General features: G+C 39.7%; 1 protein-coding gene across 10 annotated transcripts in view; it reads left to right on the top strand.

The window, feature by feature from the left end:
- The window catches only part of LOC134352982 (ecto-NOX disulfide-thiol exchanger 2-like), a 265,715-nt gene that overhangs the window by 141,658 nt on the left and 107,209 nt on the right, over positions 1 to 16,848 (top strand). For 8 of the 10 annotated variants that reach the window (XM_063060707.1, XM_063060703.1, XM_063060704.1 and 5 more), the window contains one exon: positions 10,520 to 10,663. In XM_063060707.1, the coding sequence (XP_062916777.1) occupies positions 10,520 to 10,663 (144 nt within the window). Of the gene's footprint in view, positions 1 to 10,519; positions 10,664 to 13,229; positions 13,353 to 16,848 lie in introns of all 10 variants that reach the window. The other 2 variants (XM_063060709.1, XM_063060710.1) reach the window with 1 other exon arrangement.

Below are 16,848 nucleotides of genomic sequence, written 5' to 3'. Positions count from 1 at the left end.
AATAATTTTTGTATGAATGATTTAGGTATGCGTGTACTGTCCATACCACAATTAGCTGATTATACTAAATTTGATGATCTTGTTTATAGTGAAGCAGGTACCGTGAATTGCAAAGAGGTATCAAATCATTTAGGGACCTAGGCTATCACTTTATCAGAATCAGCTTTAATATCACCAGCAAATGTCATGAAATTTGTTAACTTTGTAGCAGCAGTGCAATGAAATGAATGATAAATAAATGTAGAAGAAAAAAACTGAGTCACTGAGTGTGTGCCTTCAGGCTTCTGTACCTCCTTCCCAACAGTAACTGCGTGAAGAGCATATGTCCTGAGTATTGGGGATCTTTAGTGATGGACGCTGCCTTCCTAAGGCACTGCTCCTTGAAGATGTCTTGGGACTATGGAGGCTGGTATCCATGATAGAGCTGACCAATTTTACAAGTTTCTGCAACTTATTTCGATCTTGTGCAGTAGCTCCCCCATATCTGACAGTGATGCAGCCAGTTGAGAGTTTTAGTTGACAAACCAAATCCCCTCAAGCCCCCAGTGAGTTTAATGAGTTATAAGTGCATAGTTCACTGAAAGTGGCTGTGCAAGTAGACAAGGTGGTGAAGAAGGTTTTCAAGAAAGTATGCTGGCCTTCAGTCAAGGCATTGACTGTAAGGACATTATGTGCAGTTACATCATATGAGTTGTTAGTGAGATGCATCTGAAGATTTTTGAAAAGTTTTGGTCATCCTGTTAAAGGAACGACATTGTCATGTTCAAGAGAATGTAGAAGAGTGTCCAAGGATGCTGTCTGGACTAGAGAACCTGAGTTATAAAGAGAGGTGGGTTGGCCACACTGGATTGTTACTCCCCAGTGTACATTTAATGAGGGGTGACCTCATAGAAGTTTAAAAACTTTTGAAGGGTATGGATAAGGTGCACTGTTAAAGGTATTTTCCCTTGGGTTGGAGAGTCTAAGACTACAAGGCACAAATACAGGATAAGAAGGGAGAGAATTTTAGTTAAAAGATACCCGAGAGGTAACTGCTTTATGCAGAGATAATGATTAGCTGTAATTAACTGCCAGAGAAGGTGGTCAAAGTGGATGGGTACAACTGCAACATTTAAAAGGCATTTGGATAGGTACATGGAGGAGCTTGGAGGAATATGTGTTGAACACGGTCAACTGGGACTTTCAAAGAGGATGCTGTCATTGGCAAAGACCCATTGGACTGAAGGGCCTGCCTCCCTGCTGTGTTACTCTTTAACTCTAACTAGGTACTTTGAATAGGTAGGGGCAAACTAGATTTGACTTTCTTTTTGTCCTCATTTTGGTGTTATGTTTTTTTTTAGTTTCATTGAAGCCTCTGAGATAGTATTCTCTGTATCATTTTTATAGCTCCTAAAAAGTATTCACTACACACAAGTAGATACTGCATCAAAGTACAAATTTGAGAAACTGAATGAACATTAGAGGTAGTGCTTCCATTCTGTTGAGTTTTCTTTATTTTAAGGAATTGTGTGTGACTGTCTACTGAAAATATAAATATTTCTGCTGAATGATTCAAAGGATTATAGTATTATGGAGAAAACATGATTTTTTAGAAATTATTGCTGTTGCCAATGAATGGTGTGAAATATTATTTCTACTTGGATTAATTTACTGGATTATCTTATTGTTTTCAGGAAAAGTTATTTTTTGACAATGGTGGAAAGCGTACTAGTATTTGAAAACATCTCTATATATAATGCAAGTAGGTTAAAGAGGGAAAGAAGATGTTCCTGCTTTTTATTATTCATTTTAGTATATGTTTTGAAACAGCAGTGAAGGTAGAATAATATTACAAGCTTTGCCTATTGTTATAGTCAACAAAGCATCGTTTATCAAACAACAGGAGAACATATATGACGTGATTTTGAAAGCTAAAACCCCTTTTCAGTGGGAAAGCCATCTGTGGGAGGGAGAGTGTTTTTGTTTCAGATTGCTGACTTAATCAGAGGTAAAATTGGTGTTTTATGTAACAAGTTTTAAGAGGTGGGAAGGCCCAGCGGATGGAGGAAGAAAACAGAAAAATCTTAAAAGGGTTAAAAATTTCTGTAATGTGTGTCTTGCTTTATAAGTATTATGCAGGTTAGCATGTTTTCATCTTGAGAACAAAGTTAAGTAGCATGCATTATGCTTAAAGAAAAAACATGCTTCATTGTGAATGACATACTAGCACATAAAGTGCATGTAGATGATGTAAATCCCCATGCAGTGCTTACTTGCTGCGTCCCCAGTCACATTTCTGGTTAAGAAATGGTGTAGGCTGCTCACAGGACAGGAAGCATTTGCACTGTTTAAAATTCTGCAGCTTTGTTGATGAGTGCAAGGAAAATCAGTTCAATTCCTTACAGGGACAAGAACTCAAAAAGTTATCTAAGCAGTTAATTATGTTCTGCCACTTTGAGTGCATTAGTGATGACGCCTTTGGCTGTGTAGCAAGAGCACAAGGAGGACGCTGCCGGCAGATTGGAACTATCAGAAAACCTGAATGTTAACAGGTCTATACGAAAAAAGTAAAATTATCATTTTGGAAACAGAATTTTGAATTTTAAAAAAGTGCACTTCAAGTATTCCAGGTAATTAATTTAAGTCTTTTGTATGATAACGCGCTATAAAAGACTTGAGATACTGTTGAATGTTATCTGTTGTCAAATTTATTTCACTTCTTTTTCAGAAAATTCTGAACAATTTTTTTTATATCTTTGCTGTTCAGTTTTGATAAGGCCCAAGTGCTACACTGATCATTTACTTGATGTTACATGGTATAATGATTTACCTTTGAACATATTTAAAGCAGTTATGTTGAATTCAAGACTGCATTACTTGTGGAAAAAACTGTAGTCTTCTCAATCTAAAAAACCTCTTTTCCCCATGTGGACTGCACAACAGGATTAAAACATGTAGCTTATGAAGCCAATCTTTAAAAATATTAAACCGTCTGTAGAAATTTGCAAGCTCTTGATGCTAAGATTACATAGCTATCCCTTGACACTCACTATCAGAGATAGGTGAAGAACTAGGAGGCACACCTATCAATTCCATTGTACGAGTCATATTCAGTTGCAAGGAAAAGTTTGTGAATCCTTTGCAATTACCTGGTTTTCTCATAAAATGTGGTCTGATTTTCATCTGTCACAATAATAGACACACAATTTACCTAAATTTATAACACACAAGCAATTGTACTTTTCTATATTGAACGCATTTTTAGTTATTCACAGTCTAGGCTGGAAGAAGTATGTGAACACTTGCATTTAGTAACTGGTAGAACCTCCTTTAGCAGCAATACCCTCCACCAAGCATTTCCTGTAGTTGCTGATCAGTCTTGTACATGGCGAGAAGGAATTTTAGACCATTCCTCCGTACCAAACTGTTTCATTTCATCAATGCTTTGCACGAACAGCCCTCTTCAGGTCATGCCACAGCATCACAATTGGGTTAAGGTCTGGACTCCGACTTGGCCATTCCAAAACAAACTTTCTTTTTGTTTTAAACCATTCTGTTGTTGATTTATTCTTCTGTTTCAGATCATTGTTTGTTGCATCATCCAACATCTATTAAGCTTCAGGTGGTGGACCGCTACCCTTACATTCTCTGGTAAAATGCCTTGATATAATTTTGAATTAATTGTTCCCACAACAGCTACAAGCTGTCCAGGCTCTGAGGCAGCAAATCAGGCCCAAACCATGATGCTCCTTCCACCATGCTTCACAATTGGGTTGAGGTTTTGGTATTGGTGTCCTTTTTTTCTCCAAACATAGTGGTGTGCATTTCTGCCAAAAAGTTCAACTTTTGTCTCATCTGCAGAGTATTTTGTGTTGTCCCAGAAGCGTTGTGGAACATCCAGGTGGTCTTTTGCAAACATGAGACATGCAGCAATGTTTTATTTTAGAGAGCAGTGGTTTCCTCTGTGGTGTCCTTCCATGAACAACATTCATGTTCAGTGTTTTTCTTATAGTGGACACATGAACAGACTTTAGCAAGTTCTAGAGATTTCTGCAGGTCTTTTGCTGTTACCCTTGGGTTCTTTTTCTCCTCCTTCAGCATTGCACATTGTGCTCTTGGTGTGATCTTTGCAGGATCTTTGTAGCAACGGTACTAAGTTTCCTCCATTTGTAGACAATTTTTGTTACTATGGACTGATAAACACTCAGGTTTTTAGAAATGCTTTTGTGGCCTTTTCCAGCCACCTGCATCTCTACAATTCTTCTATGGTCCTCTGAAAGTTATTTTGATCGAGGCATGGTGCACAGAAACAGATCTTCCATCAGCAGAGCAGTCTCTGTCAATAACCTGACTGTGTGTCTTTTTTATAGGGCAGGGCACCTCTGCAACCCATAAATGGAACATGACTCCAACCAGCTTCTGTGGAAGGCACTACCCCAGAGGTTTACATACTTTTTTGAACTTAGACTGTAACTGCTTAAATGGTGTACTCACTATTGATGAGAAGAAGTACAATTGTTTGTGTGTTATTAGCTTAGGCAGATTGTGCTTATCTATTATTGTGACTTAGGTGAAGATCAGACCACATGCAGAAAGCCAGATAATTGCAAAGAGTTTGCAGACTTTTTCCTGTAGCTGTAAACACGAGGAAATCTGCAGATGCTGGTATTTCAAGCAACACACACATAAAAGTTGCTGGTGAACGCAGCAGGCCAAGCAGCATTTCTAGGAAGAGGTACAGTCAGCGTTTCGGGCCGAGACTCTTCGTCAGGACGTTTCGGGCTGAGACCCTGACAGAGGGTCTTGGCCCGAAACGTCGACTGTACCTCTTCCTAGAGATGCTGCCTGGCCTGCTGTGTTCACCAGCAACTTTGATGTGTGTTGCTTCCTGTAGCTGTAACTATTTTTTGTCCGCTGTGGCCATGTATCTATTTTCTATCTGTATTGTACTTTGTTGGCACATTTGTTATGATAATCTGTCATGTGGATTGTGGTGTGGTAGAAGCAAACGAGTATAGTTGCCTGTTCACGCTTGTGGTTATTTTTTGGCCAGAGGGAGTGAGCCACGGGCAATGAATTTTTGGTTGACCGTTAATTAGTTAACGCTGATTTTACTGAAATATGCTAATTAGTGACACTAATTTTGTTATTTTGCAAACTAGGTCACTAATTAGAATGCTAGAATGCTATTAGAACACTTAGTGGCGCTATTAGAATGCTAATACCACTATTGGACTGCAAGTTAGACAGTAATATCGCTAGTTTAGTTTCATTAGTTTTTAATTGCTAGAAGATCGTTCGTCTTTGCTGGTTTTGTAATAATGGATCAAACGTACCTTTTTCGATTTGAAAATTCATTACTTGGCAGCATGTCATACTGGTAGAATACTCTGGTTTACTCTCTCAGAGGTTTTGTTTTCAAGGAACTGCTACACCCTTCTGAAACTCCAAAGCTGTCCTTCCACATAATAGCTTCCCTTATCCTGAGGTTCATAGAACTTCAGAATCATAATCATAAATGCACTGAAAGTTGACAATTAATAGAAAAAATATATAATTCTTGGAAATAACCAATACAACATGATTGGGTGTATTGAGAGTAGTTGAGATGAATTAAAATCCTTCACTTTCTAGCATTCATAAAGGAATTTAGACTTTTAGAATATCTGCTCAGAGTTGAATGTTAAAACACTTCTGGCCAATGGTTGTGTAATCTAAGCTATAGTGCAACCACTTATCATTTAGCTAAATGGTCAAATTATAAAGTACTGTCACAATTTACTGTGTGAGCTTAGTTATTCACAGGCAATTCAGATAATGGTAATTCACTGATCACTCCAATTCACTTTAGAGTTAGACCATTGTAGATGGTGAGAGAGAAAAAAAAGAGAACATTGGACTAATTTAGATTAAGTGGTTAGATTGCAGAGTGTTGGCTTGAACAGGAGCCAGGGTATTAAATAAATTTCTCATCACCTTGTTTAATAGATGTTGTTGTTAACAAAGCAGATCTTTAGTCAGGTCTTGTTCTTTCGTCCACATTCTCTGGCCCCCCCCCCCCCCATGCTGAGTGTGCATACCCGCACTGATAATGTAACTGGTCATCTCTCTCCATCTTTGCCACTGCTAGAAAACCATCCTGCAAGAGCTGGCTCCCTGTGTGAGCCTGGGTGTTCTTTGGGCATCATAACTGATGCAAATGGTGAATAAGAGGATATTAATTTGCTGTCTTTGTTTTTTTTCTCTCTTTCCCTACAGGTTCAATTCATTTTGCAAGTACATGTAGCAATATTTGAAAGCTATTGATGGTAGTCTTTTTCCCTCCGTCACTCTGCCTCTTTCACATCACCTTAACTGCAAGTAGCTTTGTGTTATTATTACAAAAGTTTGTTTCTGTGCCATAGGCCCTGATATTTATAGGAAGGTAAGGGGATTGCCTGGTCCCAGTAAAGCTGGGTACCATTGAGAATTCAATGGCAAGGAGTGATTTGTTTTTTGTCTCACTCACCCGAGTTACACGAACACACAACTATGAAGAACAAAAGCTGCAGTAGACTATTACTGTTATCATTACCTCACTGCATTTCTCTCCGGCTGTGACAGATCATTTACTCTAGCACCACTCTCCTGCACTTAACCCCATTTCCCTTGATTCACTTAATACCTAAAACCTGTTCAACTCTGATTTAAGTGTGCTTAGCAACTGATTCTCCACTGCTTCCTTAAGCAGGAAATTCAGATGATTAACTATTAGTCAGAGAAGTATATCTTCAATATCTCAAGTGCCAGACCTCCTTAGTTTGAGTCTCCATTTGTCACCTTAGTCAGAGGAAACAATTCTGCATTTGCAATCAAATATATAGGCATTTTGGATGGGTGTGATAATAATAAACTGTAAGCCACTATCACAGAGTGACAGGAGGAGGGACAGTGTGATAAGAGTGAGGCTATTACAAGTTTTATGAATGTTAGGATAAACAAGGGATATAGGGCTGGAGGAGGAAAAGACCAAAATATAACAAATCAAACGTCATTGAATTGCAGAGCAAGCACAAAAGGCCAAAGGGTGTACTGCTACAACTTCATGTCTTTTTATGATCACAAGCAGCTATTACAGTCCCGTTTAGCACATACTGTCACAGTGTGAGCAACGGGCATTTAGGCTATCTGGCTGAGTAGCATAGATTTAGTGGCAACAGAGCCCATTATCATCAGCACGAAGTTCTATAGCTGCATCATCTGCTGTTGACTGAAAGTGGCCACGTTGCCCTCCCACTCCTTTCAGTTTGCCATTATGAATAACAGTTTCTAGCTATTTCTCCTGCCAAGTGAAAGGAGAGGTATTGCTAAGTTTCTCAACATGTGTTTGCATGGGACAGCTGAATCATTAGTACCTGTGAGGTGAATATCAGAGCTGTGATAAACATGAAAGGGCAATGTAGAAGATGAATGCACTGCCAGAACAGCTGTGTGTGTGTGTGTGTGTGTGCGCGCGCGTGCGCGCGCACGCATACGTACAGAGCTTGTAAGTAGGAGCTGTTGTGTGGTGGGTGAAGCAATGCTAATATTGCCAAATGCAATTTGTGGATAACTCCATTAATCTTTGCTGGGTGAGAGGTTGTTAAATTTAGTTTGATACTGATACCAGATGTATAGAGCTAGCTTCATGGCATACCCTGATATAATATCTTATAGCTCTCAAACTTTTCCACTGGAATGTTCAAGTCCTAAATCTGGTGTCTTGCTTTCTGTCCAATAGTCAGTTCATGGCAACCATTTGTTCAGCCTGTGGTTCCTGCAGTGATGCTTCATGGATTGCACAGCATTGTGATCTAGTGCTCATCTCTGATTTAAGAGTTGCATCCTTGACATCAATTACTGATTCATTTTCAACATGAAATAATGGTACTGTCAATATGCTGGGCAGTTAAGTGTTCATTTGTTCTTGTGTAAAGGAAAACATTGCCTCAAAAGCACAAAAATTGTTTTTGTTTAAGAATTTCTGCCACAAAATGACAAAACAAAAGACATAATGTCTTAAGTAAAAGAAGGGTAATGAGGTAAGAAACAAAACATAGATCCAGCAAAGATTTAATTATTATTGGAAATTGCAGCCTGTCAGATGCAGATGGAATTCAATAATGCATCTCTTTGAAAAAGGAGATCATGGTTTTGCTTTAAAAGTTATTAGAACAATGCAAGAGCTCAAGGATATACAGGTCAGAGGGGAAGTAAGATAAGTTAAAGTGACAAGCGTCATAAAAATTCAGCATCTTTCTCTTGTGCCTTTTGAATGGCCCATTGCCAATTTCTTTTGTCTTTCACTGTTACCTCTTTGCGATTTCATCCCTCGTGGTTAACAGCTTTACCATCATTCCATCTTCTTTCTCTGCTGCCTGGAAATAATGCTGCCAACTTCCTAAATTCCAATGAAAGAGCCATATAGAGATAGAGATGAAGAAAGGAGCATTAATTTGTTTTATATTCACAGATGCTGGCTTTGTTTTCAAATTTTCTTATGCAGCATTCACTACTTTTAAAAAGACGACGCTTGCAGGGGAAAAGCAAAACCCCAGTTTTTTTTCTCCTTGAAATATAATGTTCAAGAACACAAGATAAATGTGAAGAATCTGTCATCATCATTCCTGGAAGGCTTAAGAGATCCCAATATCAAGTTTAACTGCCTTGTAGACAGTTTTTGCCTAACACGCTGTGTTTGGAATGATCTGTGCAACATGCAGTATCCAGTAACACAATAACCAGCTATAAAAACGTGAACATTTGGTTCTCAACTAGTTCATTACTGCAAGGCTGCAATATATGATGTTTTACTTCTGTAACTAGCAGTAGGAGGTAGTAACAATCCTATACAGTATTAGAGAAGCATGATGTTTATCTTACTATTGGACCTTGTGTTAGTTTTTAAGGTTTTAATCTGATGCATTTGAGATTTATGAACTTTGCCTCATTCACCCAAACATTTGAATAATCGATAATTAATGAAGAAAATAGAAATGAAAGCCCCTTAGGGTTTTTACATTGTTCATAAAGTAATAAGCACAGAATTAGGCTCTTTGTCCTTCTTGGTCAAAGCCAGCCATGACATCTTACCTGATAGTCCTCGTCACCTGTATTTGGCCAATAACCCTTCAAGCTCCTCCCCTCCATGTACCTATCCAAATGCCTCTTAAATGTTGAAATTTTATCCACCTCAACCATTTCCCCTTGCAGCTTTTTCCAAGGGCTCACTACTGTCTGTGTGAAGAAGTTACCTCTCAAGTCTCTTCCCTCTTATATCTGTGTTCTCTAGATTAGAACGCCCTATCCTGGGGGATAGACTATGCCTCATTCATGATATGCATACCACTCATGATTTTATAAACTTCAATGAAGTCATCCGTCATTCTCCTGTGCTGTTGCGAACTAAGGTTCAGCGTGGCCAATCATTCCATATAACTCAGACCCTCCAGTCCAGGCAGCATCCTTTTAAATCTCTTCTGCTATTTCTCCAGCTTGACAAAGTCCTTTCTAAGTCATTGTGAGGCTACACTTTGAGTATTGAGTACAGTGACCAAAACTGTACTCCGCACTCAAAGTGTAGCCTTGCCAATGACTTGTATAACTTCAACATAATGTCCCTAATCCCAAACCCGATGCCCTGACTTTTGAAGGCAAGCATGCTAAGTGCTTTCTTCACTATCCTGTCTACTCGTATAGCTGCTTTCAGTGAAATGTTGAACTTGTTCTCCCAGGTGTCTCTGTTGCACAATACTCAACAGTGTCCTGCCATTCATTTCTTAAGTCCCACCCTGGTTTGAATGTCCAAAATTCATCACCTGACACAATTTAAGTTGAAAGTAATTTGTTATTCCACAGACCATCTCCCTAACTTATCAAGAATTCCCTCCAATAACTTCCTGCAACTGAAGTCATTCTCTCTGGCCTGTAGTCCCTGGCCGATCTTTGCTACCCTCCTTGTTTTCCTGACTATATGGTCACCACAGATAGTGATTCTGTAATGAATTTATGCCACAAACCTGAATTGAGTTGTGCAAAATTTATAACTTGAATATACGTGGAAAAAATACCATGAAGTTAAGTATGCACTGTGTTTAAAAATTCATATGCACCGATTCATTTGAAAAATAAATAAGGTTTTATTAATGTAGTTAAACATAGATCTTGTTGATATTTAGGGAACTAAAGATATGGGTTTAGTACAGAGAAAAAGTACCTAGAGACGTAAAATTACCCATGATCTTATTGAACAATGGAACAGAAGGAGCAAATGGCCTTCTGCTGCATGTGTTTATATTCTTATGAAAGCATAGAGGAGCTGAATATATTCTCTTTTCTTAAAGTTTATGTGAAACCAAGTGCTCAAATTTCAAAAAGTGTAACTGTCAGCTCCTGTGCTACATGATTCCAACGCATGCTATCCAATGCACAGATGCTTAGATTTCTGTTTTAACATTAATTAATGCATTTGCTCTTTGCTGTCAGAGCTTGATATGTGATCTTTATTTTTGGACTTTTATAGGGCTTAACCAGCTGCCCTTTGATCCGGCAGACAACAATGAGCCAGTACATTTTAATGATTCAAATGGCCCGCTGGTAACAGAATGTTCCATTGATCACTATGACGAACCAGGAAAGAAAAGGAAACGAAACAGTATAGTTGCAGGTGAGACTTGCCTTCCCTAATTCACTTTAAGAAATACGGAAAATATATTATGATGTACGAGAGGTAATTGATAAGTTCGTGGCCCAAGATAGAAGGAGTCAGTTTTAGAAAACCTGGTACATTTATTTTTCAACATAGTCCCCTCCTATATTTACACACTTAGTCCAGCGGTCGTGGAGCATACGGATCTTGGATCTCCAGAAAGTGTCCACAGCATGGGTGATTGATAAGTTTGTGGCCTAAGCTAGAAGGAGATGAGTTACACAGCTCTCATTACATGCACATACAGTTCAACTCTTTGAGTGATTATGCAGAAAGCTTGAAGTTAATAACTCATCAGGAGTGACTGATAAGTTCGTGACCTAAGGTAGAAGGGGATGAGTTATACAGCTCTCGTTACATATACATGCAGTTCAACTGCATGTGAATGTAATGAGAGCTGTATAACTCATCCCCTTCTACCTTAGGCCACAAACTTATCAATCACCCCTGCTGTGGACACTTTCTGGAGGTCCAAGATCCGTATGCTCCACGACCACTGGACTAAGTGTGTAAGTGTAGGAGGGGGCTATGTTGAAAAGTAAATGTGCTAGGTTTTCTAAAATTGACTCCTTCTACCTTAGGCCATGAACTTATCAACCACCCCTTGTAATGAGATTGCTACTGTGGCAATGATTGTGGAAGATCAACTCGTCTTTTTTTTGCCCTGAGAACTCACAAGCATGCTTTGCAACCATTTGATTATTGTTGAACTGATGTAAATGTTATTGAAGCTTATACAATGGTTACCTTGAGCACAGCAAAGACACAATAATAGAAAAAGAATGAACAGCCAAATCATTTGTTCTTTAGTGAAGCTTAAGGACATCAAAAGAACTTGTACTCTAAATAGTAACATTCACCTAAACTGGCAGGCACATCTTTGATTTAGTTGTGTATTTACTCAAAAGCAGTATTGCCTAGAGAATTTTCAATTACATTTTCCTTAATGCCTTCTGACTTGCATGGAAACTGTTAGTAAAATTGAAAGGAATAAATGGAAATTAATATTTCTTATTATCTCAAGGAAACATTCAGAGATATCTTCAGAGAAAGAGAAATACAATGGGGTATATAGTAAGGCTTCAGTTCAATTACAGAGCAGATTTTAAATATAAGTCCAAACTTGTTAGTCCTTGAACAGTGATGAGACTGAGTTCTCACAAAAAGACTTCCTTTGGCTCCTTGAAACTGCAACACTCAAAGTATTCTTCATGTCAGGCTGCTGAACTAGTAGGATGTGAGGGCACTAAACAGGAACATGAGCCTACCAAGTGATTCTACTAAATATTAGCATCAACAACAACTCTCCCTATATCCTCATATCCCTCGTGGACATATATTAGGTTCGGATTCATCTATTTATCAGATATACATTGAAACATACAGTGAAATGCACTGTTTGCATTAACAACCAACAAAACCTAAGGATGTGCTGGGGGCAGCCCACAAGTGTCACTACACATTTCAGTGCCAACATAGCATGCCTATAATGTTCAGAAAAACAACACAAACAACAGCAACAACAGAACAACAACAAAACAAGCCCATTTCCTCCCTCCCACCCACCACTCACATACAGAAACAGGTCACCTCTGGAACTCCAACCTCCAGTGGACTTGTGGACTCACAGACAACAGGCCTTTGACTTCCCCAATAGACTCACAGACCCACCCTGTGGCCATTGAGCCCCGACTTCCAGGCTCATCGACTTTGTCCTTTAACTTCAGGTTTGGTTTTTCGGTATCGACCCTAGGACTCCGCTAATGATGACAGCCTAAACACCAGACTTGCTGACCTAGGGGGTCGCTGGACTTCATGCCTCCTATCCTGGGACTTGCTGACCTGGGGTGAATCACTGACCAGCCCTCATTCTCACTGGCCTCCGCCCACTGCACTTGCCATACATCCACAGATGTCCTTTCTAGCAAGTCCACATCGCTGGCCTTGGAATGTGGAGTGAGGGCCTTGACTTCAGCCTGACCTCTAACTCATCCACATTCCTATCCCTAACTCCCCCCCCCACCCTCAAAAACCATTACTACAAACCTAAAATATACAACCAAGTCTGAGCCGTGACCTTGGCATCTTGACCAGAAGAGTTCTTGCTGTTTTCGGTCTGCCACGTCCTTCTTGCACCTCACCTTTATCTATCTCTCAGTGACAGCCCTTTCATCTCCCATTCTTTGACTAAAATCTGTGTTTGACCTTACTGTTTGTAGGCCTCCTGCAGATGTCTGATTTATTCAGGTGTATGGGGAGCAATAGCGATTGTATCATGAAGTTGATCCTTTATGAGCCATTTAATCTGAGATGGGGAAAATAACCATTAATGGCAATCCTTGAAAATCTATATCAGCAGAGAGCTGCAGTTAATTGAGATAAATTAAGCATCATTAATGACAAGTGTTCAATTCTGAAAAAACTGGTTGGCAGATTGAACAGCACTGTAAACTCTATTTCTGACAGTAGTAGTTTACCATATTGATGCATGGCGTCTGCTAGCAGTTTTTGCTTTCCTCCTTAGTTGTGATGTGTGAGCCTCAGACAAGTGGACCAGTGTTTTCAATTCACACTTTATCACCAGCAGCAGATCAGTTGGTTTTATGAATTGATGGAATAATTAATGGTGGAAGTCTGCAGAAAAAAGGTAAAAAAATTATATTAGAAATCTTGTCTTGGACAGTGATAGATAATGCTGAAGGCAAGATTACGTACCTTTATCTTTCCTATTTTATATGATACATCCTTGTTATGCATAATCGCTAAGAAAGTGGTTTGACAGGCAATCAATTCACACGCCTTTAAGTCTTTCTTCCTTTAGTCATCTGTAGGAAAATATAGCCACTTTTCTTTCTGCAGAGCAAATTCTAATTACCCCCAGTGATAGCTGGCTTCAGGATCAACATTATGTATTTATTTCACATTTGATAAGATCATGGCTGAGTTGATCTTGGCATCAATTTCATTTGCCTGCCTGTTTCCTGTTGGTACCTTTTTGTGTGGGAGAGAATCCAAGGACATTTATCTGCCTAATTGCCAACAAAACCAGAACATATGAGCATTGTTCAGTCAAAAGTGATGATAACCTTGTAGTGATACTTAGTGAACAACTTGCGACCCTAATAATTTTACAGGGTAATCTGCCTGCACAGAAGAAAGCAAATTTCTTTTTCATGATCTAAGTGCATTCAGCTATGTTTGAAAAATTATGTTGGTAGTTTTTAAATATATTGAAGGTCAAGAGTATTTTAAACTATTGAATGATGTTCAGTACTTAACAGCAGGTGAAGCCAAGATTGTAACTTTGGTTGATTAAGGCCAGAAAGATGCTACATTTGACTCACTCCAGCAAACTTTGAATTAAATGGTCAGTTTATTCTTGTATCAGATTTGGCTGTAATGAACAATTTCTGTTATTTCTTCAAAAGTCATCTTTGAATCAGGTATTTGATTAAAATTGTAAATGATATTCTGAGACTTAACTTCCAGCATTAACCAATTAGATGAAAGATATTTGTCCTATTTTTCTGAGACCCCAGCATCCTATTTATTCCCTAAATCTTTCCAAGTGAAGGTATTTGATAATCAGGGGCTTCTAAGTGACAGTGCATGCTGAGGTAACACAATAATCCTACCAGTTACTTTTGTGTTCCCATTTTCTGGAACTACCTCCATTCTGATAAATCAATATACCTGGGAATATTGCTTGGCCAGAAGACACAGAAATAGAGTCAAATGGCTTGAAATAAAACACTTGGATTTATATGGAATCTATTATGGCCAGTTTTGGACATCCCAAAGTATTTTTTTGAAGTCTCTTCATTCTTTAAATACAGGAAATGCAAACAGGAAATTTGTGTGCAACAAACTTTCATAAATGATAACATAATATGATCAAGTTATGTGTATTTTTGTTACTAGTTGATTATTGAACATTTTACTCACTGGAATTCAGAAGGATGAGGGGGGGATCTCATTGAAACCTTTGAAATGTTGAAAGGCCTAGACAGAGTAGATGTGAGAAGGATGTTTCCCATGCTGGGAAAATCTAGGACAAGAGGGCATTGCCTCAGGATAGAGGGGCGCCCTTTCAAAATGTCGATCTCCCTCTCTATCAAAGGCCTTTAGGTTCAGACCCAGAGAGTAACTGTCAAACACAGTTTACTTAAAAGTACACACGAGGAATTCTGTAGATGCTGGAAATTCAAGCAACACACATCAAAGTTCCTGACGAAGGGTCTCGGCCTGAAACGTCGACTGTACCTCTTCCTAGAGATGCTGCCTGGCCTGCTGCGTTCACCAGCAACTTTGATGTGTGTTGCTTACTTAAAAGTACATACTGTTTATTAGCAAGCTTGCATTCTCAGTTTGCAACACAGAGTCTCTGCTCACCAAGCTTGAGAAAATCTGCAGCCAAGTGAGCCCAGAATACTGTTTGGAGCTGCAGATATACATTGTTATCACATATTTTGACATGGGTAGACTGAGAAGCTTCTCATGGAACAAACACTTCTTTGGTCATACATTATTCTCACAGCACAACTTGTCAAACAGCCAATAAGTGAATTAGGTTTTAGCCCTTTTAATTCTGTATATAATTCCTCATTCCCTCCTTTTGTCATTCTGTGACAACTAGGATAATCAATGTCAGAGTTGTTGTATATCTTAATTTTCAAACTCATGTAAGAAGGGTAGATAGTAACCCATGGGATAGGCCGAAGGGCCTTCCGTGTCATCGTAGTCTCCATCCTCATCATTTGTACCTCGGTCTCTCTGAGGTCCCCTTTCTTCTAGGAGGACTCTTTGTATAAATATCCCAGTGGGTGTAGGGCAAAAGTAGCGGCTGACAAGGGGCCATAAATACCGAAAGAGTGCAGTAAGTATGAGTACTTCTCAGTTGACGATAGCATAACGTAGCAGTATACCGCTTCATCCTGTGAAGATGCCACTGAAAGGCCACAATCCTTCTCTTAAGCTAAAGCCATATAGGTTTCCGGATTTTATTTACTCCTTTCGAATGTGAACGGAGAAAGAGGTAATGTTCTCTGATTCACCTGGGATATAGGTGCAGCACTCTTGACCTATAATGGCACATGCACCTCCTTTTCCAGCCAGAAGAAAATTGAGGGCCATTCGGTTCTGTAAAACAGTCTGTTGTAGTGCCATCATTTCAGCGGTGATGGCCCTAACCTGATCCTGGATGCCACCCGTGGCCTTAGCAGTACTAATGGCCATCTCCTCCAAAACTGCAGCCAGGTTGATGATTTCCCTTGAATTGTGGGCTGCCCCGCAGAAGGGGAAAGCTATCATCCAGAAGCGCTCCAGTTGTGAGATTCCTCGCTTTTGCCATAGGAGGGAAGGGTGCTGGTCCAGGGTTTTCAGCATTCGCATGTGGGGTACAGGGTAAGCCAGGAGGCAGTATCCCATCCAATTTCTGCCCTCTCGTTGGGTGTCCCATTGGTTAGCTGTCTCTCCTGGGAGCCACAAGAAGGCCCTTTCCCTGCAAAGCCATTGAGTTCCGTTCAGGGGGCATGGTGGTTGGGCTGTTGTAGAAATGGCACAAGTGCTATTGCCCAGAAACTAAGTCCCCTTACCTTTGAAATTACAGTAGCAGATAGTATTTGCTGGTTGGTCAGATCTGACAATGGTGGAGGGCCATGATGCCTGACCTCCCCGTTGGATGACTTTTTCTGGGGAATGAATGTACCAGCAATCAAAGCAGTGGCACCCATAGCCTCCAGTCACATCACTGGTGCAATTTTGAGCCTCGCTAGTCTGAGTGTCACGAGAAAAAGCCCGGACTGACCGTTGTTCACTGCTGTTCAGCTGAATGGCTATTAAGGGAACCGCTATCTTCCCATGGGGAGGAATTGTTGCACATACCCAGCGAGCAGATGAGATAGCTTTCCCAGCGTAACTATAGCATAGCAACAGGAAGGTGCTTGGCTTGGTTACTACAATACAAGTGCTTAAAATTACAAGTATAGGCAGTAATAACTTCGTCATGAATGCATACTTTTGACATGTACTAGATACGTCCATTTCGGAGGTACTTGTAGCTTGAGTGCTGTCGGAGTGGTCAGTAACACTTGGTGGGGTCCTTTCCAGTGAGGCTCAAGTTTCTTTCTAAGATGGTTCTTTAC

This window comes from Mobula hypostoma, chromosome 10, assembly GCF_963921235.1.
Source record: "Mobula hypostoma chromosome 10, sMobHyp1.1, whole genome shotgun sequence".
Classification (NCBI taxonomy): domain Eukaryota; kingdom Metazoa; phylum Chordata; class Chondrichthyes; order Myliobatiformes; family Myliobatidae; genus Mobula; species Mobula hypostoma.
The sequence above is the reverse complement of the archived record's forward strand: the minus strand, read 5'-3'. Positions and strand labels throughout refer to the sequence as shown.